At 42.3% G+C, this 26,536-nt stretch overlaps 1 protein-coding gene across 1 annotated transcript in view; it reads left to right on the forward strand.

Moving 5' to 3' along the window:
- The first annotated feature begins 1,301 nt into the window (after positions 1-1,301).
- ZC3HAV1 (zinc finger CCCH-type containing, antiviral 1) overlaps positions 1,302-26,536 on the forward strand; it is a 47,468-nt gene continuing 22,233 nt past the window's right edge. Inside the window, exons 1-7 of the mRNA XM_019750407.2 lie at positions 1,302-1,577; positions 1,742-2,084; positions 14,146-14,281; positions 16,852-17,104; positions 20,640-21,749; positions 22,156-22,257; positions 24,767-24,890. Of these exons, the coding sequence (XP_019605966.2) occupies positions 1,777-2,084; positions 14,146-14,281; positions 16,852-17,104; positions 20,640-21,749; positions 22,156-22,257; positions 24,767-24,890 (2,033 nt within the window). The 5' untranslated portion in view covers positions 1,302-1,577; positions 1,742-1,776. The remainder of the gene's footprint in view (positions 1,578-1,741; positions 2,085-14,145; positions 14,282-16,851; positions 17,105-20,639; positions 21,750-22,155; positions 22,258-24,766; positions 24,891-26,536) is intronic.

The following is a 26,536-nucleotide window of genomic DNA, read 5'->3' on the forward strand; positions in this document are numbered from 1 at the left end:
GAACTTAATTGATTCGATAATGCAAGCCCAGTCCTGGGAACCTTTTAGAACACAGATAAGGCCACGTGGATCAAGGCAACTACAGAAGTAACAGCTAGAGGGAACAGGAAGTCAGATGATCCTGAGTGGGTCCCATGTTTGGCTGGTTTTCATACCAAAGTATTCTATTCTTGAAAGACACAGTTCATCTACCGTGCGAATTACTAAGCTGAGAATTTGCATTGATCATTTTGAAGACAGAATTTCTAATTGGACAACTGTATTCTACCAATTTTAAAAAAGGTTTATTTCCGATTTGATCAGTGACACATTTATTTTACTTGGGAGTGCTGAGAGGAAAAACTGTTTCCTCTTCCAACATGGGTCCAGGCTTGGGGGCCTGCAAATTAACTGACAATAGACAGATGAACAGGAGGAAAGACTAGATTTATTTACACCTTAGGAGGGCTGGGGAGCTCCCAGTAATGGAAAAACTCCTGGAACAGCCAAAAGTTTATATCTCAACTTAAGGGATTTTTTTTTCTTCTTCTTCTTTTTAAGGGCTTCAATGGGGGAGGATGTGGAAGGTTCTATTGGTTTTTTTGATGCTAATGACAATGGGCAGTCTGTCTCCACCGGGCAATAGAATTAGCAGGAAACTCCCTTGGAAAGTTAATGGTAGCTGTATTTTCTGGAGGCTTTGATTTAGTCAAGAGTAAGAGAATTTCAGATAAAATTTCTTTAACATCTTCTGTGGCTCAAATGTTTTCACTTTAAGATAATCTGTATATAAACTCTGGGAGCCCAACTGGGTCCACACGGGGAAAAGGTCTTGTTTAAATATCTAAAGAGAGAAACGTAACTGAAATCTTGGGATAAGTCCAAACACGCACCTCTGACTGCTTGCTGTGGGGAATGAAGCGATGCCTGGGGCACCGAGGTTAGCGATTACAGGCAGGCAAGAAAGGTCAAGAAATGGTTCTTCAAAAAAACTCGAGAGAAGGCAAATGAGAGAAGGCAAATGAGAGAGGAGTTTTTTTAGGAGGGCATGATGCCATGGGAGAAAGTGCACATCGGCCCTAGCCTGGCGGTCCACGATCTGGGGTCTGGGAGCCAGATTTGGGGAACTTCAGGTAGTGTCCGGGTTCCAGCATGATTGCTGTGCGTATCGCTCACGTTTGTTCCTCAAACACAAAGTGAGGACAACAATACCTAACTCGGGGAGTAGTTAAGAAGATTGATTAATATCGGAGGCAGGGCGTCCAGCCCCGAGCAAGTGCTCACTAGATGTGTTCTTTCCCGGATGGGGGGGTGGGGTCGAGAGAAGACTCCTCAAGAGGGCTCCAAACACGCGTCATTCGCCACTTCGGCTGGCTTATAAAAACTCCACCAGCGCCTCAGTATCATTTTTACTTTCTCTTCTTTCGGAAGAAGCCTCACCCTGCCCAGCCGGGGAACCTCACCCTCTCGGGGGCTAGAACCCAGCGGGAGCCGTACGGGTGGCCACCACGGTCGCCAGTAGATCCGCCCGTGCGCTGTTCGCTTTCTTTCCATTCGGTTGCCGTCGCGGTTGACTTTACATCTGACGCAGGGATCGGGTAGGTGACCTCGGTCCTGGGGACCCAGAGAAATCGAAACCGCCGGGCTCCGCTAACGGCGGGGAGCGCGCATTCGCGGGCCCGTGGCGCGCCCAACTCGAGCACCGCCCGTGACCGCCCCCGCCCCCGGGGCTGTTGTTAAGTTTCGATTCTCCCCGGAGCAGAGTCCCGCGCCGCCAGGCCTGGCCAGAGCAGAGCCATGGCGGACCCTGAAGTGTGCTGCTTCATCACCAAAATCCTGTGCGCCCACGGGGGCCGCATGGCCCTGGACGCGCTGCTCGACGAGATCGCGCTCTCCGAGGCGCAGCTCTGCGAGGTGCTGCAGGCGGCCGGGCCCAACCGCTTCGTGATATTGGAGACCGGCGGCGGGGCCGGGGTCACCCGGTCCGTGGTGGCCACTACCGGAGCCCGGGTCTGCCGTCGCAAGTTCTGCCAGAAAAGCTGCGGAAACCTGCACCTCTGCAAGCTCAACCTGCTGGGCCGATGCCACTATTCGCAGTCGGAGCGGTGAGTGCGCTGCGAAGGAGGGGCGGTTCCGCGGGGCCCGGGCTGGGAGGACCGTCGGGGCTGCTGTCCGCGAGGGGCGCGCCCTCGGGGTTTCTCGTACCCCACGCCCTGTTCCTCCAGCCCCTCACTTCTCTGCTCCCTTCCTCTAGCGCCTCCAGACCTTTCCTCGAATATGGCTAACGCGATATGGCCCCGGCAAAGACTATGCTTAACTCCCCGCCCCCAGAAGAAGAAAGTACTTTGGGGTCCGCCAGGACTTAGAGAATTTGGAGTCAGGTTTGGGAAGGAAGGAGAATGTCCCCAGTCCCTGGACTCTTGGATCTTTCCCTGCTCCCCCCATCCCTGGGCGCGTTGCTGTTTTCCCAGCACCCCCACCGCGCTCCGCACACGGATGCGTCTCCGCCGTCCCCGGCGCCGGGTCTCTGCTTGGCCCTCCATTCCTAGCTGCCTCCGTTCCCCTCATTGTCGGTTTTCTGATATCTGATGTTCGTCCACACCACCTGACTAGAACGGTCCTATTCCAGGGTCCCAGTGATGTGTTCTCTCCCCGCGGTGGCTGGAACCGCTGACCTCCCGCTCTTGGGGACACTTCGAAATAGAGTGTCTTACCTGTCAGGCAGCTCTTGCTGTGTTTCCACTTGTTCTTCTTCTTTTTTTTTTTTTGCCTGTAAATATAGGTGTGCCCCAAGGTTTGGGTTAAGCCTTCTGACCTATTAAGTCTCCCTAAGAGAGCTCACTCTTGGGTTCAGCTGTCACATCTCAAAGATGGCTCCCGTAGTACCGCCCTGCTGCCCAGACTTGCCAACCGAATCTAGGTTCTCCTAGTGTTTGAGGAGCATCTCTACCTGAATATCCTGCTAATAAAAGTCAAACTCATCTTCCTTCCCCCAGGCACTTTCCCCCAGGGTCTCTGACACTCGTCGTCTTTCCCCCAGGGCAGGGTCTGTGACACTCTCCCCAAACCCTTCTTCACCCTTCACAATACCTTGATCAGCAAGTCCTTTTATTGAAGTCTCCTAAACCCCTTCCTGCGGGTCCTCCTTCCTATCTCACTTCTGAATGAATGCCTGGTTGAGTTAGTGAATGATTCTCTCCTACCATAGCCTTCTCTCCACCTTTTCCATCCCTGTGTACTTCTGCTCAGTTCTTTTTCTTGATGTAGTACTTTTCACACTTGGCCCTCCTTAAAAATTTTAAGCGATGTCCTAGTGTCCAAAATGGTGGTTCTAACTTTCGATCATGCCCTTGTTATCGAAACACTTTAGATTACTCATCCCCAATATATGTAATAAAACATACAAAAGATATGTTTTCAATGCGCGAGGTGGATGCGATAGTATTTTTAAAAAATGTATTTGTTTAGGGCAAAACTGAACATTTTTTTAAAAGTTCTTAAATTTGCAGCATTAATTAATAATATGCATTGAATATGTTGTGAGGCACCAGTTTCAAAAATCTGTTTCTGGATTTGGGGAAGTTTTGTGTATAGAGGAAAATATCTAAGTCACAGCAACGGGTGATATCAGGAAGGAAGGAGGGAAGAGAGGGGGGAGGATAGAAAGAAGAGGAAGGAACATTCTAGCACTATTCTGAATAACAGAGTTGGAGGGCTTTGTTTTTTTATTGTTCTGTTGTGCACATTTTTTCACCAACTCGTGTTGGCTTTTAACCTAAGTTTTAAATACATATGCTTCTTATCTTTTAATTTTTTACTGTGGATATTTTCATATCTATATATGAAAATGTATACAAAATTTCCCTTCACCAGTTTTCAAAATATGGACAGTCTTATTTCATTTATTCCCCCATCCCTACCCCCAACTCTAACTTGGAAGTGTGGGAGTTATTTTAAACCAAAAGGCAATCATTTCCTTCATAAATAACTTTATCGCCGAAGGATAAGGAATCTTAATAACATAACCACAGTGATCACGTTGTTTCACAATTACAATTCTAATATCATCTAATATCAAGTTGGTGTTCAAATTTCCCTGATTGTCTTATAATCTGACTTTCGTTTTCAGGAAAAAATGCCTACACAGACATAATCCATAATTGTTTCAATATGTCACATATCCAGTATATTTAGAAATTTTGTTTCAGTTTCTTGCAGTATGTTTCGAAACTAGTTTTTTGTTTTAAGAATTTTATTATTATTTTTTTTGGCCTGGTTTGACACATCAAAGCCATTTTAAGCTCATAAATTGGGTGGTTAACTTGAACTTTTCTATATTTTAAAAGTATATATAGGGACGGCCCGGTGGCTCAGGCAGTTAGAGCTCTGTGCTCCTAAGTCCGAAGGCTGCCGGTTCAATTCCCATATGGGCCAGTGGGCTCTCAACCACAAGGTTGCCAGTTCAATTCCTCGACTCCCGCAAGGGATGGTGGGCTCTGCCCCCTGCAACTAGCAATGGCAACTGGACCTGGAGCTGAGCTGCGCCCTCCACAACTAAGACTGAAAGGACAACAACTTGAAGCTGAACGGTACCCTCCACAACTAAGATTGAAAGGACAACAACTTGACTTGGAAAAACGTCCTGGAAGTACACACTGTCCCCCAATAAAGTCCTGTTCCCCTTCCCCAATAAAAAAAAAGTATATATAAAACATAGGCATCATTTGGTCAGTGCATATTTGGATGGATCCTTCAGGTAATTCATTAGCCTTTTTTTTTAGTGAAGTGATAAATTCGTATTTCTTACATTTATTGGTCTTGTCCTGTTTTTCATTAACTTTTCTTTCCTTTATATCACTTTTGAATTTGAGAACTACAAATTTTTAATCCATTAATGTACATTTTGTCCTCATAATAAGGACCCTTAGAAGAATTTTTTTTCTTGCCTTAAAACCTAGAAAAGTATGTGTTTTTTCCCCCCTAACTATGTTTTAAAAATATTCCCCTTTCTTAGCAACTTACAAAACTTTATCTTCTAAAACTTGAAGTGTGGGAGTCTCAGGACTTTCTTTGTGACTTACAGCTTAATGGGATCTATTGATCAATTGGTAACCATGTTGAAATTACCATTCCGTTTGGTAAACTGTTCTCTGTTTGCTGGACTTATAAAATTTCCTCTATGGTGTTGTTATTCATAAATGGGATTTCTCCTATCCTGTAGTTTGCATTTTTCTCTTACATTGCTTTAAGCTATACTTTTTAGTCAACAACAGGGCTGACTTTCTTCAGTGTTAGATAATTGTTTGTTTTGGTGCATCTGTTTGGATATTTGTATTTGCTTTGCTAAAATACATGCCTACGCGTGACATTCTAACCCCAGTTCAGTTACAAACAATAAACACCATTTATTGAACAAATAACTCTGTACCAAGCACGCTGAGAAGCACTTCAGAGATGGTATCCAAGTCAGTCTTTACCATGATTCTTGAGGTAGGTATTATAAATTCCATCTCAACGTAAGGAAATAGGCCTAAAGCTGTTTAGAAGAAATTGACCGAAGGTCACATAGCAGATAGCTGGCAGAGTTAGGGTTGAACTCAGATTTACATGATTTGTTAACTAGCTACTCATGTTGTCAAATAGCTGTGTGTAGTGTGATCTTTCATTAATTCAAGTTATTTTTTTGCAAGCATGATTTCTGTTTAAAGCAGGTTTTCTGTCTTCAACTAAGCTTTGTGGTTTTTCTGCTAATGTGCCTGTTTTCTCTGGGCTCTTTCCTGTTTGTGTGCCTTTCTCTCCCTTGCGGTTGATTGAAACTTTATGTGGGGGGTGGGTAGGTGAAAAGAGAATCAGTTGACCATTTCATAAATTGAAAAAAAACAACAACCCAAAAGTGCAAAGAATATACAGGCATCAAAGTATATATATCCTGAGTATATAATATAACAAAAGTTATGTATAGAATCGTAAGTTATAACTCACCTCCAAGAATAAATATTTACATTTTTCATTTTTGTTTCTTTTAAAATAAAATGAAAGCCACAACAGACCTAATGTTATTTTTTGTTTTCCCTCTTCCCTATCGTTTTTTTCCCCCTCTTCCCAGAGCAACCTCAATCATGATGTTGGTGTATATCCTGCCCTTCCGTAATTTCCTCAGATATATTTATATCCAGATCCAAAATGTAGTATTTCATGTGTTGTAGAATTTTTACTCCATGTTATGTTTTGGAGATCTTACGTTATCATAAGATTCTAGCTCATTAATTTTACCAGTAGTATTTCATCATATGATTTATAACATAGTTCAGTATCTGTTCCTCCAATAATGGGCATTTGGGATATTTCCAATTTTTTGCTACCATCCTTTGCCAAGAATATACATGTTTCTTGGTGCTTGTGGCAGGAGCTTGTTGGGGTGGATCATTAGGAAATGAAATTGCTGGGTTGAATGGCTGCACAACTTCAACTTTTCCAGATTCTGACAAATTAGTATTAAAGGTGGTTGTACCAATTTATGCTTTCATGGTTTTTTTTTTTTTTATTATTGGGGAAGGAGAACAGGACTTTATTGGGGAACAGTGTGTACTTCCAGGACTTTTTTTTTTTTCCAAGTCAAGTTGTTGTCCTTTCAATCTTAGTTGTGGAGGGCGCAGCTCAGCTCCAGGTCCAGATGCCGTTGCTAGTTGCAGGGGGCGCAGCCCACCATCCCTTGTGGGACTCGAGGAATTGAACCGGCAACCTTGTGGTTGAGACCCCACTGGCCCATGTAGGAATCCAACTGGCAGCCTTCGGAGTTAGGAGCACGGAGCTCTAACCGCCTGAGCCACCTGGATGGCCCTATGCTTTCATGTTTGAGAGTCCCCGTTTCTCCCATTTTATGGCCAACTAGCACTTGGTATTATTTTTTTGATTTATGCCAATACGAAGGGTGTAAAATGGTATCTTTTGTTTCAATTTTAAAATAATATTCTCATTAAAGTTTTTATTATGTGATATTTAAGTCTTATGAAAATAAGTAAATCATACAATAAATATCTATGTACCCACAAATTAGCTACAGAAGTAGAGTATCACACGGTTAACCCCTCCCGAATTCTCTTCCTTGATCACCTCCCCCATTGTAGAAGTGATCACTAGAGATAAATAATGTTCTTATTTTTCTTCCAGTTTTATTGAGAGTATGATTGACTAATAAACATTATATAGATTTAAGGTATACAATGTATACAATGACATTTTGATATACATACATTGTAAAACGATTCCCTTAATCAAATTAATTAAACTATCCATCACCTCATCTATTTACCCCCACCCCTTTTTTTGATGGTGTGAATACTTAAGATAAACTTTCTCGGCAAATTTCAGCCATACGTTAACTATTATCACCATGCTTTTCCTTAAATCTTCAGAACTTATTCATTTTATAACTGAAAGTTTGTACCCTTCGACCAGCATCCGCCCATTCCTTCCACTCCCTCATCCCTGGCAATTCTACTCTCTTCTTCTATGAATTTGGCTTTTTTTTTTCACGATTCCATGTATCAGTGAGGTGATGCAATATTTATCTTCCTGTGACTGGCTTATTTCACTTATCATAATGTCATTTAGGTTCATACAAGTCACAAATGGCAGGGTTTCCTTCTTTTTATGGCTGCATAATATTTCATTGTATACATATGTACCACATTTTCTTTATCAGTTCATCTGTTGATAGACACTTTGTTCCCATGTTTTGCCTACTGTGAATAATGCTGCAATGAACACGGGAGTGCAAATATCTCTTTAAGATAGCGATTTCATTTCCTTGTGATAAATTCCCAGATGTAGGATTGCTGGATCATTTGGTGTGTGTTTTTTCTCATTTGTTATTTTTCTACATATATGTATGTAGCAATATTTAGGATTGGTTTGCTTGTTTTTAAGCCTATAAATGACATCAATACTAGATTTGTAAATGCTTTATTCCCTCTTGTTTGTGCAGCATGGTGTTTCTGAGACTCACCCCTAATATACGGAGCCCTATTTCTGTACCACCTTTAGACGAGCAAGATGGACCTGTGCCCTCTGCTCTGCAGGTTCTAATTCTGGCCCTCCTCCTGTTGCGTCCTGACTTTTTGAGGAGTCCATGGGACCAAGGAATCATGCTCATCTAGAACCTGTAGCCCCACCATGTTCTAAACCATGTTCTGGGTTCCTGGCACTCTGGAATTCCCAAGCCCACTTCCAGAGCCTGTGTGGGCTTTTCCCCCAGGGTCTCCCTACACGTGGAAGGAGTTTGGTTGACATGTCCATTGCCTCTAGAATGGCACAAGCAGTGTGGCACAGAGCCTGGGCTGGGAAGAGCAGTGGTGGGTTGGCGTTGGTAGTCAGGGCTGACTTTTTTCGTTCTGCTATATACTATCATTGAGGAGTCTGAGAATTCTAAATTCCAACTTGGCCTTCCAGGTCATTATGAAAGTATGTTTGTCAAGATAGGGTATATTTTGTTGAATCATTTTGTAGCTGGATTAATTAGGTTTAAGTATTTAGACACTTGGTGCGTGGGCCTCCATTTTGTCTTGCTCCAGCCCCACAAATTTTAGAAGAGGGACTGCACTGGTTCATTCAAATGTGTCCTTTCTTTTGTATGAATGGACACAATTTACATGTCAGTTTTCTCATTAAAATATAGATTGCTTTCAATTTTTTGCTATTACAAACCATGATGCATTGAACATTTTGGTGTATCTTTCCTTGTGTACATGTGCAAGAGTTCCCTACGTATCCAGCAGAGGAATTCCCATACTTAAGTATGCAATGATCCCAAATTATTTTCCAAGTGTGCATACCAAGTTTTATCCCACCAGAAGAATATGAATAATGCTTGTTTCACATCCTTGGCAGTTGATGTCATCAGCCTTTTACGATTTGTGCCAATACGAGGAATGTGAAATGTACCTCATTGTGGTTTTAATTCTTTATGTATTCTGTGTCTCCAGGCCTTGTAAGTCATAATGCTTGTTTTTCAAGTCTGTCTTACATGGTGTCTAGTTGTTAGTAGTTGCTTATTTGCAAGTAGCTTTTTTGTGTGTGTGGTCATCTTAGCGCTCTGTTTACTTTTGTCTGTAGTAGCCGTTCTTTTCTATCTTTTTCTTTTTCTTTTTTTTTTTTTCCAGAACAGCCTTCTGCCCCTTCCTTTTTCACTCAAGGAATCCTCAAACGCTGTTAACCAGTTAATCTTTCTCTCTAGTTTATTTGAATCTTCTTAACCTCCAAGGGGATTTATTTTGGGAAGTGTGGTAGCAGGTGAAGGGACAGGTGTGAGGAGAGGAGCCTTGATGACCTATTTTTTCTAATCATCAAGATTTTAGCAATACTGCCGCCACCTCCTACTCTTGGCCTTTGTCACTTCCTACACTTTTTCTCAGTCCTGATACGGACAGTTCCCAAACTTTTGCTGCACATGGGAATCACTTGGGGAATCTTCAAAAAAATACTGATGTCTGGCTCCCACCCCTAGACATTCTGGTGTAACTGGTGTGGGGTATGACTTGGGTATTGGGGTTTTTAAAAAGTCCCTCAGTGTTTCTCATGGGCAGCAAGGTTTGGGAACCACTAATTTGGGGGACTGGAGAAATAAGTCACGACTGGGGAGTTTGTCTACATTAATAGGCAGGTGATTTTTTCGGTGGCAAAGACACGGTTCACCTCACTGTCAGGACGACTCTAGAATATGCACAGTTCCTGGCGGAGGCCCCCTGCCTCTCCCGTCCTCAGCAGGCCTGGTCCCCTCCTGTTGGCCTTCTGCTTCCCAGGGTCCCGCAGCCTACCAGATCCATGGAGGCGAGGCCTGCAGCCGGCCCCTTGGTTGCACCCTGTCGACGTAGACATCTGGCGGTCTCTTGTTTTCACACCTGGTATGTTCCTGGTAATAGTTGTGTTCACCGAAGGCCCATTTCCTCAGCTCCACCCTTTTTCTTTTCCCCATTGTTCTTACCCTGCTCCTTTGTTGCCTACTGGTCTGTGTGGTTCTCGCCCTTCCAGCTGGGGGTTGCAGATTTGGTGACCCACCCCTGCGTATTTCTTGAACATCAGAAGTACAAACAGAGAGAATAGGAGCCTCATGGCTTTAAAATAATACTTCATTAGGGTTGTTTCATTGGTGACATTTTATTTTTTAGACCTGTGTTCTCTAGATTTTATCTTTCACACATCCTGGTTCCTTTTTCACCTGATTTGTATCATGGTGAGCTATTTCCTGTTGTCTGTACAAATGAACCGTCTCTTTATTTTTTATCTACCCCTCATGAGGTGTTGGGGAGCAGAGAGGGTGAGGGCGAGAAGGAAGGGGGTATTTTGATACAAATTACTGTAAAAGAAGTAAGACTCCCTTCCGTTATTATCTTTTTCCTGTTGGTGTGCTTGTTGAGCCCAGAGCCAAGCCAGTGTTTACTGACTTGTGGAGTGCAACAGCTCAGAGGTGACCCACCAGTTCAGGACCTGACTTAGAAGCTGATCTGACAGGTGCAGCCAGCTCTGCTCAGCCCTTTGCTCACAGTAGTCACCTGGGGCCCCACCTCCCGTCGGACCAAATCCATCTCGGAGGGTGTGGCCCAGGTTTAGGTTATTTTTAAACACTCCCCAGTTGATGATTAAGTGTAAGGAGGGATGAGACCCACTCTGCAGGCGAGGCCTCATCCGTGTGGAGGAGGGTGCATCGCCAGGGTTAAAATAACATTTTGTTAGGTGGCTGGAAGAGGGAAGTGAAAAGGTCATTTGTTTTGAAGCTTTCGGCCTGAGATTCCTGAGAGCGTTCTGCCCCTTTCAAGGCCATCTTTGCTGTTTTGTTGAAGTTATCATCTTCTATCCTACTCCCGCTGTTTGCATGTTATCTGCTCCAAGTGCAGGCAGCGTTCTGCAAACACTCGCTGTTCCCTGGACAGTTCAGCATGGTTTGTAGGTGAGCTCTTTTCTGTGCCAGGAGGTGGGGAGTCCCTGTGGCTGTGAGCCAACCTTCTGCAGGACACAGTGTCCTGGGCTGCAGACGGTAACCTTGAGCCTCGATACTCCAAACGTACTCACTGGATTGGACCAGCGCCCTTAGCATCACCCAGGAGCCTGGCAGAAATGCAGATTTCTGTGCGCCACCCCCCCACCCCCCATGGATCAGGATGGGGCCCAACACTCTGTGTTCTAACAAACGCGCTAGATAATTCTGATGCGTGATAGAGGTTTGAGACTCACTGGGATGGGGCCTGAGAATTTGCATTTCTGACAACCTCATGGGATGATTGAGGCAATTAAATAACAGATACAAACTTCATGTCAGATGGGCAGCATCAAGGATCCAGCCAGTGCAGCATGTGCTGGGTGGGCTTCTCTTCCAGGCATGAGTGTCTTGGGTGGGCTTGGAAAAGCTTGGACACTCAGGGTTCCAGGCAGAAGCGTCCCCATTAGGCTGCCTGGCTACCGTTAGTTATTTAGAGGAAATATTGACTGCAGGGACCTTGGCAGTATTCCACTCCCCCTTGTTTAGAACAGGACAGACACAGGACAGGTATGACCAATGCTGCATCTCTCTGGGGCCTGGAGAGGGCTGGGTCCTCTTCTGTGACCCTGATTTGGCCACAGGACAAACACGGTGCCATAGTCTTGGTTCCGTGTTCATGATGTCTGGACGGGAGCTAAAGGGAAAGCAAAGATTCTTAATTCCATCTAATTAACAGTTGTCAAGTGTCTCCAAGCCAGAGGGCTGAACCTGTCTAGCTAGCGGTGGGATGCTTGAACAGGGTCATTTTCAGCTTCATAGCAAGAGGTAATGGCAATGGCCAATGGAGTGAAACGCCTAATGAGGCGGACACATCTGGTAACGCTATAACCGAGGGGCTTTCAGCTTTGGGCTGAGGGTGGGCCCTTCTTGCTGTAGTTCTTTTCAGATCCCTCCTCCCATGGAGGTTGGGGGAGGGATGAGGTGGAGTCCTTAGCCCAGCTGCTGAGAGCTCTGGGGGGTGGGGCCTGTGGGGAAACCGTTATCTGAAACCACAGAACCCAAAAGCAAGCAGAGAGCTGAGGTGGGCATTATCAAGGAGCGCCAGAAACACTAAAAGCCAGGGACACCGGGTTGGAGAAAGCTCGAAGAGGGCCTGCCTGAAAAAATGGCGAGGATAGAGGCTGTTGCCAGAGGCCTGCCTGATCAGCTGCCCTTGACTTCTCCATGAAGCAAGGTGTTTGGGGGGGGGGGGGTTGGGTTTTCAGATGGTTGACATAGTTGTTGATTCTGTGATTTTTCATATAAGACTCCACAGCTAGATCTGAAGGCACTATCTACCAGAGGGTTTCAGAAATGCTTTACATACAGGCAGCAAGCCCTTGAATAAGTCACTTTCAAAGATTAATTCTTAGAGAATAACTTTTACCTTAGATGTTTACGTTTAAAATCAAATTATCAATTTCAATAAGATAATTTTGCGAAGTAATTCGCATTTTTGTTTACTATAATTTTGCAAAGTCAATTTTGTTTACTAGAAGGTAATTTTGTAAAGTCATTTGCATTTCTACTAGTGACAGAGAACTAAAAAATAACAGTGGCAACATACATATTTAATATTTGGGAAATGAAAGAGAACTACTAAAAGAAAGATTTTAATTCTCAATAAGGAAAATAGAACAAGACTTGAATAAATGGAGAGATTTGTTTACTAAATGAAAATGAAAAATATAAGTTTATTTTATACCTATTAATGTAACAAAATGATAAAACTCAATGTTAGTGTACTTGTGGGGAAATAGACACACTCACAGATTATTGGTGTGTTTTCTGGAGAGCAGTAGATCAAAATGAAACACAAGCTGCCAAGAAAATTGTGATGTCCTTTGGAGAGTACTCCTAAAGGAATAAATCCCAGGAAAATAATGTAAAGGAAGAAAAGTTATATTTGTACAAAGGTAATTGTAGCCACACAATTTATATAGTGAAAATCTGGCCATTCCCTAACCACCTGACCATTTGATAATGGTTGTGCAAACTAGAAAATATTAATATCCTATCATATTAATAACGATTAAAATCATAAATGAGGACTTTGGTGATATTTTAGGTGGTATATGTAAGTTAAAGAGTGGAATGAGTTTGTTATGTGAACATGATAACTGTCAAATTATGTTTGTCTAATGAAAACATCAGTGCTATCAGGATTTCCTTTTTATCTAAATCAGTGCCTCTTGGGCTTTAATGTGATTGAATTATTGGGGATGTTGTTGAAAGACAGATATTGATTCAGTATGAGTGGGGTGGGGCCTGAGATTCTAAATTTCTGGCAAGTTACCAGGTAACGGCAGTGCCACTGGTTCTCCACACTTTGAATAGCAAAGATCTAAATCTCTGCTATTTAGGATAGTAGCCCCCAGGTGTGTGTGGGTAATCAAATTTAAATGAATTAAAATAAAACAAAATAGGAAAATTTCCTACATCTCACTAGCTAGGTTTCAGGTGCTCAGTAGCCGTGCAAGGCTTTCATCTTGGAAAGTTCAGATGCCAGAACAATTCCATCCTCATAGAACGTTCTATTGGATAGTGTTGACCTAAATCATCAAGGCCTTAAATTGAAAGGGATTTTTATCATTTTTGCTCTAGGGTTGTTTGAAGTATACAATTAAGAGCTTGTTTCATTCCTTTGTAGTCACAAATCATACGGGTATACATTGGTATATAAGACATTGAAAAGATAAAGCAATACACAATTCCGCATAATAAAAAATGTTTGATAAATGGAATTTTGTTTTCCCACTGACTTTATTGTCAGTCCATAGATGTGTTATCTGGGGGCAGTCATTTTAAATAATTTGGTTTCAGTTTCTTTGCTAAGTTTTTTCCTCTTCTCACATTGTTAATAAATACTAGATGAGATAATTTTTTTTTTAGATGAGATAATTTTTAAAGAAGTATTACAGTAATTTAAAGTATAGATGTGTATACTTTGGGGAAAAAAATACTCACACAGACTCCCATCTAGATGTTTCATCAATTTATATTTTTAAAGTGTGTTCTTTATGCTGGACCGACCTGTATTAGTTATCGAAGGATATGGGTATTGAGCCTTACTGACTGAAAGTTCCCTGGATGATTTCTTTTTCTTTACTTTGGTGAATTGGAAACGCTGAACAATTGTCATTTTCTTCCAGGAATTTATGCAAATATTCTCACGAAGTTCTCTCGGAAGACAACTTCAGAATCCTGAAAAATCATCAGCTCTCTGGACTGAACAAAGAAGAATTAGCAGTGCTTCTTGTACAAAGCGACCCTTTCTTTATGCCTGAGGTAAGTTACGATTCCTGGGTGTAAAAAACTGGAAGAATATCATTGGCAGTATTGTGTCCTGGATGTGTTGGAGTAGGAGCAGGAAAAAACTCAGCACCAGAGCTCTGCAGGTGGCACTACCAACAGGTGGGTGTTGTTGAGTGATCTGGGAGATTCCAGCAATTTCCTTCCTTGTTGAAGTTTTACAAGAATTTGAGTCTAAATGCCTTCTCTGCTAGGTTGCTAGGGAACCCTGTGTGAACAGCTATGATCTGAAGACATAGTAGTGGGACTCGTGGATGCTTTCCATCAGGGTGGCCTTCTGGAAGAGGTGGGCTTTGAATTGAAGTTTTAGAAAATGACAGGGTATATTGGTTAAGGATATGGGTTAAGTTGTTGTAACAAAGAGACCCCAACATGTGATTCAAATGAAATATAATTTTATTTTGCTATCACTTGATAGTTTAGATCGGGGGTCATTAAATTATAGCCCATGGGTCAAATCTGGCCTGACATCTATTTTTATAAAGAAACTTTTATTGGAACACAGCCACACCCATTTACTTACGTATTGTCTATTGCTGCTTTCTCCATACAAAGATGAGTTGAGTAGTTGCAACAGACTGACTGGCCTGCAAAGCCTAAAATATTTACTACCTGGTCCTTCACAGAAAAAGTTTGATGACTCTTGGTCTTGCCTGGATGTAGGTAGGCATGTAGCCCAGTGGTCAGTAAGTGGATGTAAATCGAAGGCAAGCAATTTCCTGTTTAAAAGATGCCACCTGGACATTTTACTCAGCGCCTCTGCTCCCATCTCATTGGCCAGACCTTATCACATGGTCACGCCTAGCTGGAAGGGAGGTGGGGAAGTGTAGTTTCTGGCTGGTAACCTTGTGTCCAGTTAAAACTCTGGAGCTTCTATTACTAGAAGAAAGATAGGGACAATGGCTGATCATTAACATTCCCTCCACACTGGAATATTGACTTGAAAATTAGAGGATGCTGTTTAAAGAATGGTATCTGACCTGAAAAGAAATGTTTGAGTAGAGAAGTTAGCCTCACACTGATAGGCACAGAAACATAATGGAAGGCCCAAGAGGGGTCAGTGGAAGGGACAGAGAAAAGACAAGCAACGTTGAAATCCAGATGAGCTTTTATATATGACAACATAGCTATTAGGGACCTGTGGAGGGTTACATACTTTTTGACTCTAAGCAAAGCACTCTATACACATTTGTTCAGGGAGGGGAAGTAGGGGAGGGAAATATCTCATTTCCTCTCCCCACCCCGTGTAGTCTCTTTCTGTTTCCAGGAGCCTAGGGTTTAGAGATCTTGTTTTGGGATATCTATGGCCCTTGGCCTATGTGCCAGCCCAGTTCCCCCGTGGCTACCAGCATGGGGAAAATGCCTTACACACCAACCTCGAGAAATGTCCTGTTGACAAACAGAGGCATCTCTCCTTTCCTTTTTATGTGAAGGAATGACAATATGAAGATTTATGACACTTGAGAAGAGTGTTGACCCGTGGTCCACCTGTAGTCTAGTTTTAAACTTGGAGGTTTGAAAAGGTCACTCATCAGGTCTGATCTCGGATTCAGTTCTCTAAAATCACCAAGGGCTTTTTATATCAAGTCCCTAGAGAATAAAAGGAGTGGCTGCTCTTCCTTTGAGAAGCTGTCGAGGGGGCTGAATTGTTGTTGCGAGAGTCTGAATCCATGTGCTTGCCGTCTAAATAAGTCCCAGTGAACCGTGTGGAGCGGGCTTGCTGTCTACTGAAACAACTTACAAATGTTTTGCTCTTTAAGATTCTTCAGGTCATGCTTTAAACATTTGCATCACATTGTAGATTTTGTACAACACACTCACGTATTTTATTATTTAATCTGCTGAACAGCGTGGTTTAGGCAGACAGAGCAAATATTTTCTTCTTTGACAACAAAGGAAACAGGCTGGGAGTAAGTCAGTAGTTCAGGTGAGGTGGTTGTAGGGCTGCAGACTTCAAGTAGCATATTCCAGTCCTGCGTCACATGGTCTGGCCTCAGAGTTAATATTTCTTCTGCCCTCCTTCCAGTAAGAACTACATCTCTGTAGAGCTAGGTAGGTAGATATATATATTTACATAGAAATATAAAAATTATCTTCTTTGGTTGGTCTTTTGAGAAACTTTGCCATGTTCTGCCTAGCAGAGACTAGATTCTGGATTTTCAATCATTGCTGATAAGACCCTGTCCTTTTAATAGCAGAATGAGTTGATGTCCAAAGATAGCCCTTCCTGTTTGAGGTGCCCTTATAATATAGGGCTCACTTTGGGTCCTGTTTGGGCCTATCTGTAGCTGGCCATCTTAATTTGATTCCTCCAAAGGGTTAATCAAATTTACGTTTCTTTTAGTTAGTCCACAGGCTTCTTCTGCCCCAAAGACATGATCGATTGAATGCAAATTCATCAAAGTCTGTGGAATACACACACATTGTTTTCCTTTGGTATATCTCTGTTTGCTTCTGAAATTTGTGGATACATAAACTTTCCTTAATGACTGTGTGGCAGACGCTGAAGGTGTTTTGTCTCTGGCTATTGTTTCCCTCTTCTGTAGATCTGCAAAAGTTACAAGGGGGAAGGTCGAAAGCAGATCTGTAGCCAGCAGCCACCATGTGAAAGACTCCACATTTGTGAACACTTCACCCGAGGGAACTGCGGTTATGCCAACTGCCTCAGGTCTCATAACCTGATGGACAGGAAGGTGCTGGCAATCATGAGGGAACACGGGCTGACTGCAGACGTGGTCCAAAATATCCAGGACATCTGCAACAGCAAGCACAACCGGAAGAAACCCTCTGGGTTCCGAGGTAAATGCTTTCTACTTTTCAATTGTAACAGAAATCACAAGGAAAGAAAAACTTGACCCAGAATCACTCTCCTCCACCACAGAAAACTTTCCTTCTCAGACCCTGTCCACACTTCATACACAAATTTTATGTAATTATAATCGTGGTATATGTGTGATGATGCGATTTGATTTTCATGCTAAGCCCTTTTCCACCCGCCCCCCACCGGGTTTTTAAAATGTTTATCGTTTCTCTAAAAGTTAGTGGATAGAGCTTTTTTTTTTAATGGAAAAATACCCATAAAATGTTTTTAGATTCACCAGTTGTTAACATTTTGTCACAATTGTTTTATTGCTTTCTCTCGCTATGTGTCCAGGTAGATACTCACACACACATAACATTTTTGTGATTAAAGTGTTTGACATATGCAGTCATCAGGATACTCCACAGCTAAATAAATCAGCATGTTCTCCCTTAAATTAAAATAAGGCCATTCTCTTACATAACCACAATGCAATTAATACAGGGAATCTAGCATTAATATAAAACTATATACAATTTAATGAATTGTCGTCAGTACTGCTTTTTAAAAAGTTTGTATGTTTTTACTGTTTAAATTGTAGTGAAATATAACGTAACATGAGCTATTTTAACCATTTTTAAGACAGATCAATGGCATTAAGTACATTTTTGTGTAACTATCACCACTATCCATCTCCAGAACTTTTTCGTCTTCCCAAACTGAAATTCTGTCCCCATTAAACAATAACCCATGCCCTCCTTCCCCCAGCCCCTGGCAAACACCACTTCACTTTCTGTCTCTATGAATTTGACAGTTCTAGGAACTTCCTAGAAGGGGAATCATACAGGGTTTGTCTTTGTGCGACTGGCTGTTTTCACTCAGCGTAATGTCTTCAAGGTTCATTTAATCAATGTAATGGCATGTCGGAATTTCCTTTCTTTTAAAAAATATGGAGAATTTAAAAAAATTGTGGTAAAAATATGTTACGGATACCAGGACCGGAAAGAACCCAAGCGGCAGTCAGAGAGTTAGGAGAGTCAGCTTTATTACGCCTGTGGGCTCAGCGGGATCCTTCGCAAAATACTGAGCCCCTAGCAAGGTTTTGAGCAGGTTTTTATGGGTTGGGGACTTCCTTGAGTTGGGGAAGGGGTAGGTGTCATCTGGTGATAGGCTCGGGGTGTGGCTGGAGGGGGTTATGCGGAAGTGGGCTGGGGCGTAGGCTGGGGACTTCTCTCTCCGCTCAGCCACCATCTTAGTTCAGTTCCACGTGGCAGGGAAACCATTTTAGGTCAGTTTCTCCATTAAATACACAACATGAAATTTACCGTCTTACCAGTTTTTAAGTCTTCAGTGGCATTAAGTACATTCACACCGGCGTGCACAGTCTCCAGGACTCTTCATTTTGCAAAACTGAAACTCTACCTATGAAAAACAATACCTCCCCATTTTCTCCTCCCCCTAGCTCCGTTTAACCACCATTTTAGTTTCTGTTTCTTTGAATTTGCCTACCCTAGGTAACTCATCGAAGTGGAATCATACAGTGTTTGTCTTTTTGTGACTGGCTTATTTCACTTTGCATTAATGTCCTCGGAGTTCATGCGTGTTGTAGCCTAGTAAGAATTTCCGTCCTCCGGAAGGCTGAATAACACTCATTGTGTGAAATGCCACATTTTGTTTGTCCATTCATCTGTCTTTGGACTCTGGGTTGCTCCTACCTTTTGGCTAGTGTAAATAATGCTCTTAGGAACGTGGGTGTACAAATATCTCTGAATCCTCACTTTCAGTTCTTTTGTGTATAGGCCCAGAAGTGGAATTGCTGGATCACATGGTCATTCTAGGTTTAATTTTTTTAGGAACTTTCATACCATTTTCCACAGTGGCCGCACCATTTTACATTCCTACCATTCTAATATCTCTACCTCCTTGTACCACTGTGTAATTTTCTGCCTTTTTGGGTAATAGCCGTCTTAATGGGTGTGAAAGGAACAGTACTATTTTTTAAGCATTTTTATATTGTTTAATAGTATGAACACTTGCAATTTTTAATGTCTTTATGAGGTGGATATAGAAGAGATGAATTTTAGGAAGCAAATAGAATACATAATTCTAAGATTCTGTAAGTGGTAATAAACAATCACACCTCCTTATGTTTGAGAAATGCTTTAGAGTGTATAAGGGACTTCCACCTGAAATATCTCATCATTGTTCCTTGCAGCAAAACCATAAAGAAAGAAAGGCAGGTGTATTATTAGCCTCACTTCATGGATGAGAAAACAGTCTTGGAAATTCTAAGTGACTTGTATTGCAAGCAGCCTTGAATCATTTTTAGAAGAATGAAGGGTAACACTGAATAAATAAGAGTCATGTTTCGAGACCTCCCACCACTAGACAGTAGCAGAGATGCTGGGTTCTGTTTCTACATCTGATATCTCCTCTCCCACACCACAGTGCTCTCAACAAGGGGACATCTGGAGGGATGATTTTTGGTGTCATTTCTTAATATGAATTTATTGTATGTGAGAGAGGTCTTTATGATCACTTCTGGTTAATCTACTTCATTAACTTTCTGTTGACAGGAAGGGGTTGTCTGCTTTTACTATCTTCCTGCTGCCCCCTGGGTTTGGGAGAAAAAGGACCTCTCTTCCTCCCCTTCCCCACACACAATAGCACAACTCACACACCATGCACATACACACCCATGCACACTGCACACTCCACACTTGCACATCTTACTTATGGACACATCTCACACCAACTGTATGTCACACGTGCATGCACCCCTCAAACATGTAGCCTACATGTGCACACCTTACCCACACATGCACCCCTCATGCACACACACACACATACACACACACACACACACACACCACACATAAACATCACACACATGCATGCCACATAAGCACATTTCACACACACGCTCGCTCACTGCTTCCTGGGGAGTGTGACACATCACGCTTCTAGAGAGAGGCCACTTCTTTTTGATATTGCTCATTTAAGTGTGGGCATTTGGAGGGGTTAGATGAGGAACTTTGGAAAACTTCTGAGTTTAAGTGAAATTAGACCTTTAGACAATAGTTTCATTGGTTTGTTTTACATTTTGTGAATCCTTAACTTGTGAGGATTCATACCTACATCACAATATGGATAAAATCGAGATGATTTTTGGAAAATCCGTCCTGATTTGCCCCAGTCTGTCTCTCCATTCACCATAGCAGTAAATGTGGACTCGAACCCGGGGGTAGTGGACAGCCCCACCTAAGAGTCTGAAGGCCTGGGGGCTACATCTGAGGTCCAGGAGAGAAGCGGAGAAGAGCCACGTGCAGCTCTTCTCCTAGTTGGTGGGATGGTGTTTTCTGCTGTGCTAGCAGAATGTCAGGATTCCTTCATCACCCTAACTGCCCTTCTCAGGATTTTTACACCATATTCTGAAAAGTAATTTGATCGAACATGGATAGCAAACCTGGAAGAGCAGTGGTAAGAACTCGATCATGTTAACTCTAATTTTCATTGTTTTTTTCCTTCTCCTAGCACCCTCACACCACAGAGACATGGCGCACAGAGGTAGAAGCAAGAGCAGAGATCGAGTTCAGGAGAAACTCGAATTTCTTCCATCTGCATCAGTTTCTACTGCGAGGTCTGGCACACCCAGTCCAGATCATATCGGCCGTAGGTCTCCCCGGGATGATGTGCGTATAGAGGGTCTCGCCCACAAGTTTATGCATTTGGGAAGTCAGGATGGCCCTCAGCCTTCCTCAGTCTCATCTAAGGCTGTCAATCTTGGAGGAACAGGTCAAGTGGCAGGAAGCCAGAGGTTTTCAGAGAATGGCAGCCCAGAGCGCTTTTTTTATGGGAATCAAGTCTGTACTCCCCTCACTTCTGATGTAACATCAGCTTCCAACTGGAAGGACCCCACATGCTGGCTGAATGACAAAGGTACCAGTAGAGAGAATTTGTATTCTCCGAGTCAAGCTGCCTCATATTCTCCACAAACATCTGACAACGGAGCCACCAGAAAGAGTGCGGGTCTGCTTTCCTCGGGCTACACGACTATCGAGGGCAAAAGTGGGACTCAAGATGGCCAGCATTTCCCAACTTTTAATAATCATTTTGATGGACTGGCCACAGATATAACTTCCACAAAATCTTTCAATTACCAACTGGCAACCAGTAGACAGAGAGAAAACTCGTTACCTAGGAATCAGGAAACCGGAACTACTCACGCTAATCTTCAAACCATCAGCAAAATTACAGATGATGCTGAACCGGGAATAGCATTTGTTATCAGTAAAGACAGAGAGACGACATTATGGACTTCTCCATCCATCCGCAACACGTCAAATGGCTCTAGTAAAGTTACATATGAAACTACTGATAACGCTGGTGCCACTGGCTTTGGTTTACCATCAGCAGTCAGAGGGGCCAATGGTGCACTACGCTCTGGAAGTCAGAGTCTGAGAAGCCAGGTCCTACTCACACCTGGGGAGACCACTGCCCCCACACAAGTCAGCACTCTGCCCAAGGCGCCACTTTCTACACCTTCTTCAAGCAGTAGAGCTACAATCTGTGAGCCCCGTGGTCAGAACTCTGCTCAAATCCCTACCAGTGAGCTTACAAGAAGGACCCCAGGCAGTGCTCTGAGTAAGTCACTAATGGGGCCCCATGTCTTGAGTCTGCAGCAGAATAGTTGTGGCTGGTGGTTTCTCTTTGGATGTTCCCCAGCAGTGATTAAAGGACATAGAGTTAGAGGGTTTTCGTTAAGGGGTGGTACTGGTGAGGAGACTGACGTAGAAGATGGAAGGACCAACCAGTAGAGCAATATGGATTAAATGGCTACATTTATTAAGAATAGGAAGAGTTTGACCTTAATGTTCACGTTTGCTTTTACGGAGGGCTGTCTGCGTTCTCATGAGCAACACATGAATCATAGGAATTTTCTTGAACACGGCCTCAGCTTCAGTTATTCTTTCCCGTTGTGAGACCAGGTATCCTGATTTTTGCTTTAAACATTAACATCGGCACACATGCACCTTCTTTTGTTTTATAGATTCCATATTGGATGTTGCGAGTACCACTTCTTCCGGGACAGGTGATTGTGGCTCAAAGGAAATTTGTCTTAAGAGCCTGATACATAAGAGTTGTCAACTGAGTGAGTAACTTAAGGTCTTTCTAGAAGCAGAAACTTTATTAATAGTAATATGGCTAACATTTACTGAGATTTTGTGCTATATGTCAGGCACAGTGCTAAGAACCTTATATGCATTTTCTTTAAATTTCCCATCAGTAACCCTAGACTAGGTTCTGCCCTTAACCTGTTTTACAGAATCTGGAGGAATAGAGATGTTAAGACCTTACGTGCACAAATAGGCAAATTGGCTTTTGACCCTGCCGAGCCCACCTGTCTCCTTCACCACGGCGTGTATTATACTTTCTCCTTTTGCAATTCAGTTTCAGGTGAAATAAGATACTTAATCAGGGACCCATCCCTTCATGCACTAAAAGCAAGCAAATAAATAGCAAATCCAAAACACAAAGGTATTCTAGCAGACACTTTTTATTTATTCTTTTTTTTTTTAAGGAGGGCGCAGCTCACAGTGGCCCATGTGGGGATCGAACCGGTAACCTTGGTGCCATTAGCACCACGCTCTAACCAACTGAGCTAATTGGCCGCCCCCTAGCAGCCAGATTTTCAAAGTTCATTTCCTATCATTTAGGCATTGTCTCTATTCTGGGCCATGGGCTGTTTGCAGTCATTCCTCATGTGTGAGCTGAAGATGACCAGTGATTTGTGTGTAATTCTAGTTGAGGAGCCACACCTGGTCACTGTCCCCTTCCACCAGGCTTCCTATAGAAATGATTCCCACGGGACTGTGCCTGGCACAACTTGCTATCCTCTCACTCTTAAACCACTTTCTCACCTTTCTGCCTCTGCCCTGGGCCTGGGCATCGTGTCTGATTTCATTGATCACTTAGTGGTCTTAGATTCATTTGCCTTGTGTCTGAAAAGGAGGATTATGCCCTACGTTCTCTAAATCGCAAGCCTTTAACTTAAAACTTTGTTTTCCTTTTTAATTGTGGTAAAATACCTATAACGTAGATTTTTTTTTTTGCTCATCTTAGTAATTTTAAATGTACAGTTCAGTAGTCTTAATTACATTCGTATCCATCTCCAGAACTCTTTACATTTTGCAAAACTGAAACTCTATACCCATTAAACAACAGCTCCCCATTTCCCCCTTTTCCAGCCCATGGCAACCATCATTCTAGCTTCTATTTCTATGAATATTGACTATTCTAAGTCCCTCGTATGAGTGGAATCACACAGTACTTGTCTTTTTGTGATACTGGCTTATTTCATGTAGTGTAATGTCCTCAAGGTTTCTCCATGTTGTAGCATGTGTCAAAATTTCTTTCCTTTTTAAGGCTGAATAATATTTTACTATATGTATATACCACATTTTGTTTATCCATCCGTTGATGGATAATTGAGTTATTTCTACCTTTTGGCTATTGTTAAGAATGCTGCTATGAAGATTGGTATACAAATATCTGCTTGAGACCTTGCTTTCATTTCTTTTGGGTAGATACCCACAAGCTGGATTATATGGTAATTGTATGTTTAATTTTTTTCTGAGGAATTGCCACACCGTTTTCCACAGCAGATGTACCATTTTACATTTTTACTCGCAACGCACAAGTGTTCCAATTTCTCCACATCGTCAGCAACACTTGTTTTTTTTTTTGTTTTTTTTTAAATAGCAGTCATTCTAATGGGGATGAGGTATGGACTCTAACAAATGGTTATATACTTTTGAATCAGCCAAGTCTCAGGCAGTACCAGTTGTGGGTTTTTCTGTGACGTCTAAACCTGCCTTTTTTTGGTTTTCAATAGTCGCATACCTTTTGGACGTTTCCAAAATGATTTAAACATGACATAATAAAAATTGTGAAGAATAACTGTTTTCTGTGTTTCTGCATTATGTGCTTATTAATTCATTATTCAATAAGCATTGATTTAATGCCCATCTTTTGCATGCCCAGCCTTCCGCTAGTCATGCAGAGGAGATACAAGCGGTTCTTTAGAGTTTGTGATTATAGAGGGCATCAGACCACCTACAAATGAGAAAAACTGCATAAAATAAGTAAATACATAAATAAAAAAGCACAAACCGAGTTCTGAGTCCTGGCTAAAGGAATACAAAATATAATACAAGCCAGATCATAATAGAGTGAGATGAACGAGGGGATCTTTCTGGAAGAGACGGATTGCAGGCTCGGGCTTCAAGGAAGGACAAGCAGTGGCCTGTGCTGGGGAGCAGTTTGTCTCCACTTATCCACTTGGGGGTTACAGAAAGGGTAACTTTAAATGTATGATGACCTCAAATTTCCATGTGAGTAAAGTGACTTTTTGGGGAGTGGGGAATTTTTGTTTTCTGTGGAGTATCCACTGGTAATAAAGGAACCTGGAGGTTCGGGGATGGACGGGGCAGTGCAGGCAGCAGCCATCATAAGCGAAGCTGTAGACGGTGAGTGTGCTTGCCCAAGGGCTGGCAGGGAGGGAAAAGCAGGCCTTGAGGGGGAGAATCAGCAGTGAACTTGGCTGAACTGGTTAGGATCCCTTTTCAACAGACCCTCAGACCTCCTCTCTGTCTTTGCAGAAGGTTGCAGCAAAGTTCATTTCCGCCTGCCCTACCAGTGGCAGGTGTGCATTGGAAATATCTGGATCGACTTCCAGCTAATGGAGTCTATTGAGAAGGCCTATTGTAACCCCCAAATCTCCAGGTAAGTTGGTGGCTGGACTCTGGCTTGTGAGATCCACATCATCAAAGGAAAACAGTGTGAGGCTTACGGGAAGAAGAAAAAATTTTCCTTTAGAATCCTATTCAAGTTTGAGATAAAAACGAGCAAATGCCCTCTGAGTTAATAGAAAACAAACAAACCCATAAGCTGGGTACATTGGAAGTCATACAGCCTGGCTAATACTAGGGATTCTGGGACTGTTTGCTGACTCACGTGGAATAAACAGTGACACGATTATTATTTGTTTAGTTACTGTTTGTCCATGTATTTAGTAATAAACACAATGCAGAGGTCTTGGAAGCACTAAATGATTAGCTCAAAAGAGCCTGTGGCTTAATTTCATAGTTTTAGAACATGATTTGATGAATTGCATATAGTTCTAGTGCAGAATTTTGTTGTATACTTTAGCGTCTTACATGTGCCTTCATGTTTGCTGTTTTCTCTATCCTGGAGATATCTAAGGGGATGCCTTACATTTCTATTTCTGTCAGGGCCTAAATGGGTGATACCACACATGACCATATTTATAAAATGAATCCTAGTTTTGTAAGGAACTTCTTTGGGGCAAAAAAATTACATGCATTTCAACATCTGCAGATTTAATGAATTTTTGGTGCAGATTCTGTTGCTGCATTTTGCCACTAGAGGGTGGCATTAGCTATTTTCTTGTTTCTAGATGAATTTTGTTTCCCCCCACTAGGTAAACCTGAAGCATGTTTTCTTGACCTTAGCGCTACTGACTTTTTTTGGAGCCAGATAATTATTTGTGGGGGGAGGTGGGGCGGTTTAGCAGCATTCCTGGCCTTTTCCCACTGGATGTCAGTTGTGATAACCAAAACTGTCGTTAGACAGTGCCAAATGTCCCCAGGGGGACAAATCATTCCTTGTTGGAACCATTGATCAAGGAGGTAGAGCAATAATTCTCAAACTTTTTGGTATGAGGACCCCTCTAAAGTCTTAACAATGTAATGAAGAGCCCAAAGAGCTCTGTTGATGTGGATTATAGCTACCAATATTTATCATAATAAGAATAAAAAACTGAGAAAAATTAAATACTGATTCATTTAAAAATAATAAACTCATTACATGTTAACCTAAATAGCATTTTATATAACTATATTGATATAATTAGACATAGTTTTATGCATCTAACTGTAAGTGTAATACATAACAAAAATAAACTATTTTCCAAAACAAAACAAATTCATTGAGAAGAATGACAATGTTTTATACTTTGGGAAATCTCTTTATTGTGAAGTCACACATCATGTAGCCTCTGGGAAACTCCACTGTCCACCTGTGAGAATATGCGAGTGAAAAGGGCACATAATGTCTTCGTATTATGGAAATAACTTTGACCTTGCTGGCTCCCTGAAAAGGTCTGTGATTATACTTTAATAACTAAATAATAATTGAAAAAACTGGCCTACCATGAGTTTCTGACTCACTTTCTAACATTGAGGCAATCAACTGTTTTGTGGACACAGTTTTATTTGGGGATATTTTTTGAGGAAAGAATACATTTTGGGACACCATTAAAAATGTGGGGTAGGCAAGTTACATTACCTTTCTGTATCTCAGTTTTTCCTTTTATGAGTAAGACCTGGAGCTGTCTCAAAAAAATTTGA

This window comes from Rhinolophus sinicus, linkage group LG11 (assembly GCF_036562045.2).
Source record: "Rhinolophus sinicus isolate RSC01 linkage group LG11, ASM3656204v1, whole genome shotgun sequence".
NCBI classification, from domain to species: domain Eukaryota; kingdom Metazoa; phylum Chordata; class Mammalia; order Chiroptera; family Rhinolophidae; genus Rhinolophus; species Rhinolophus sinicus.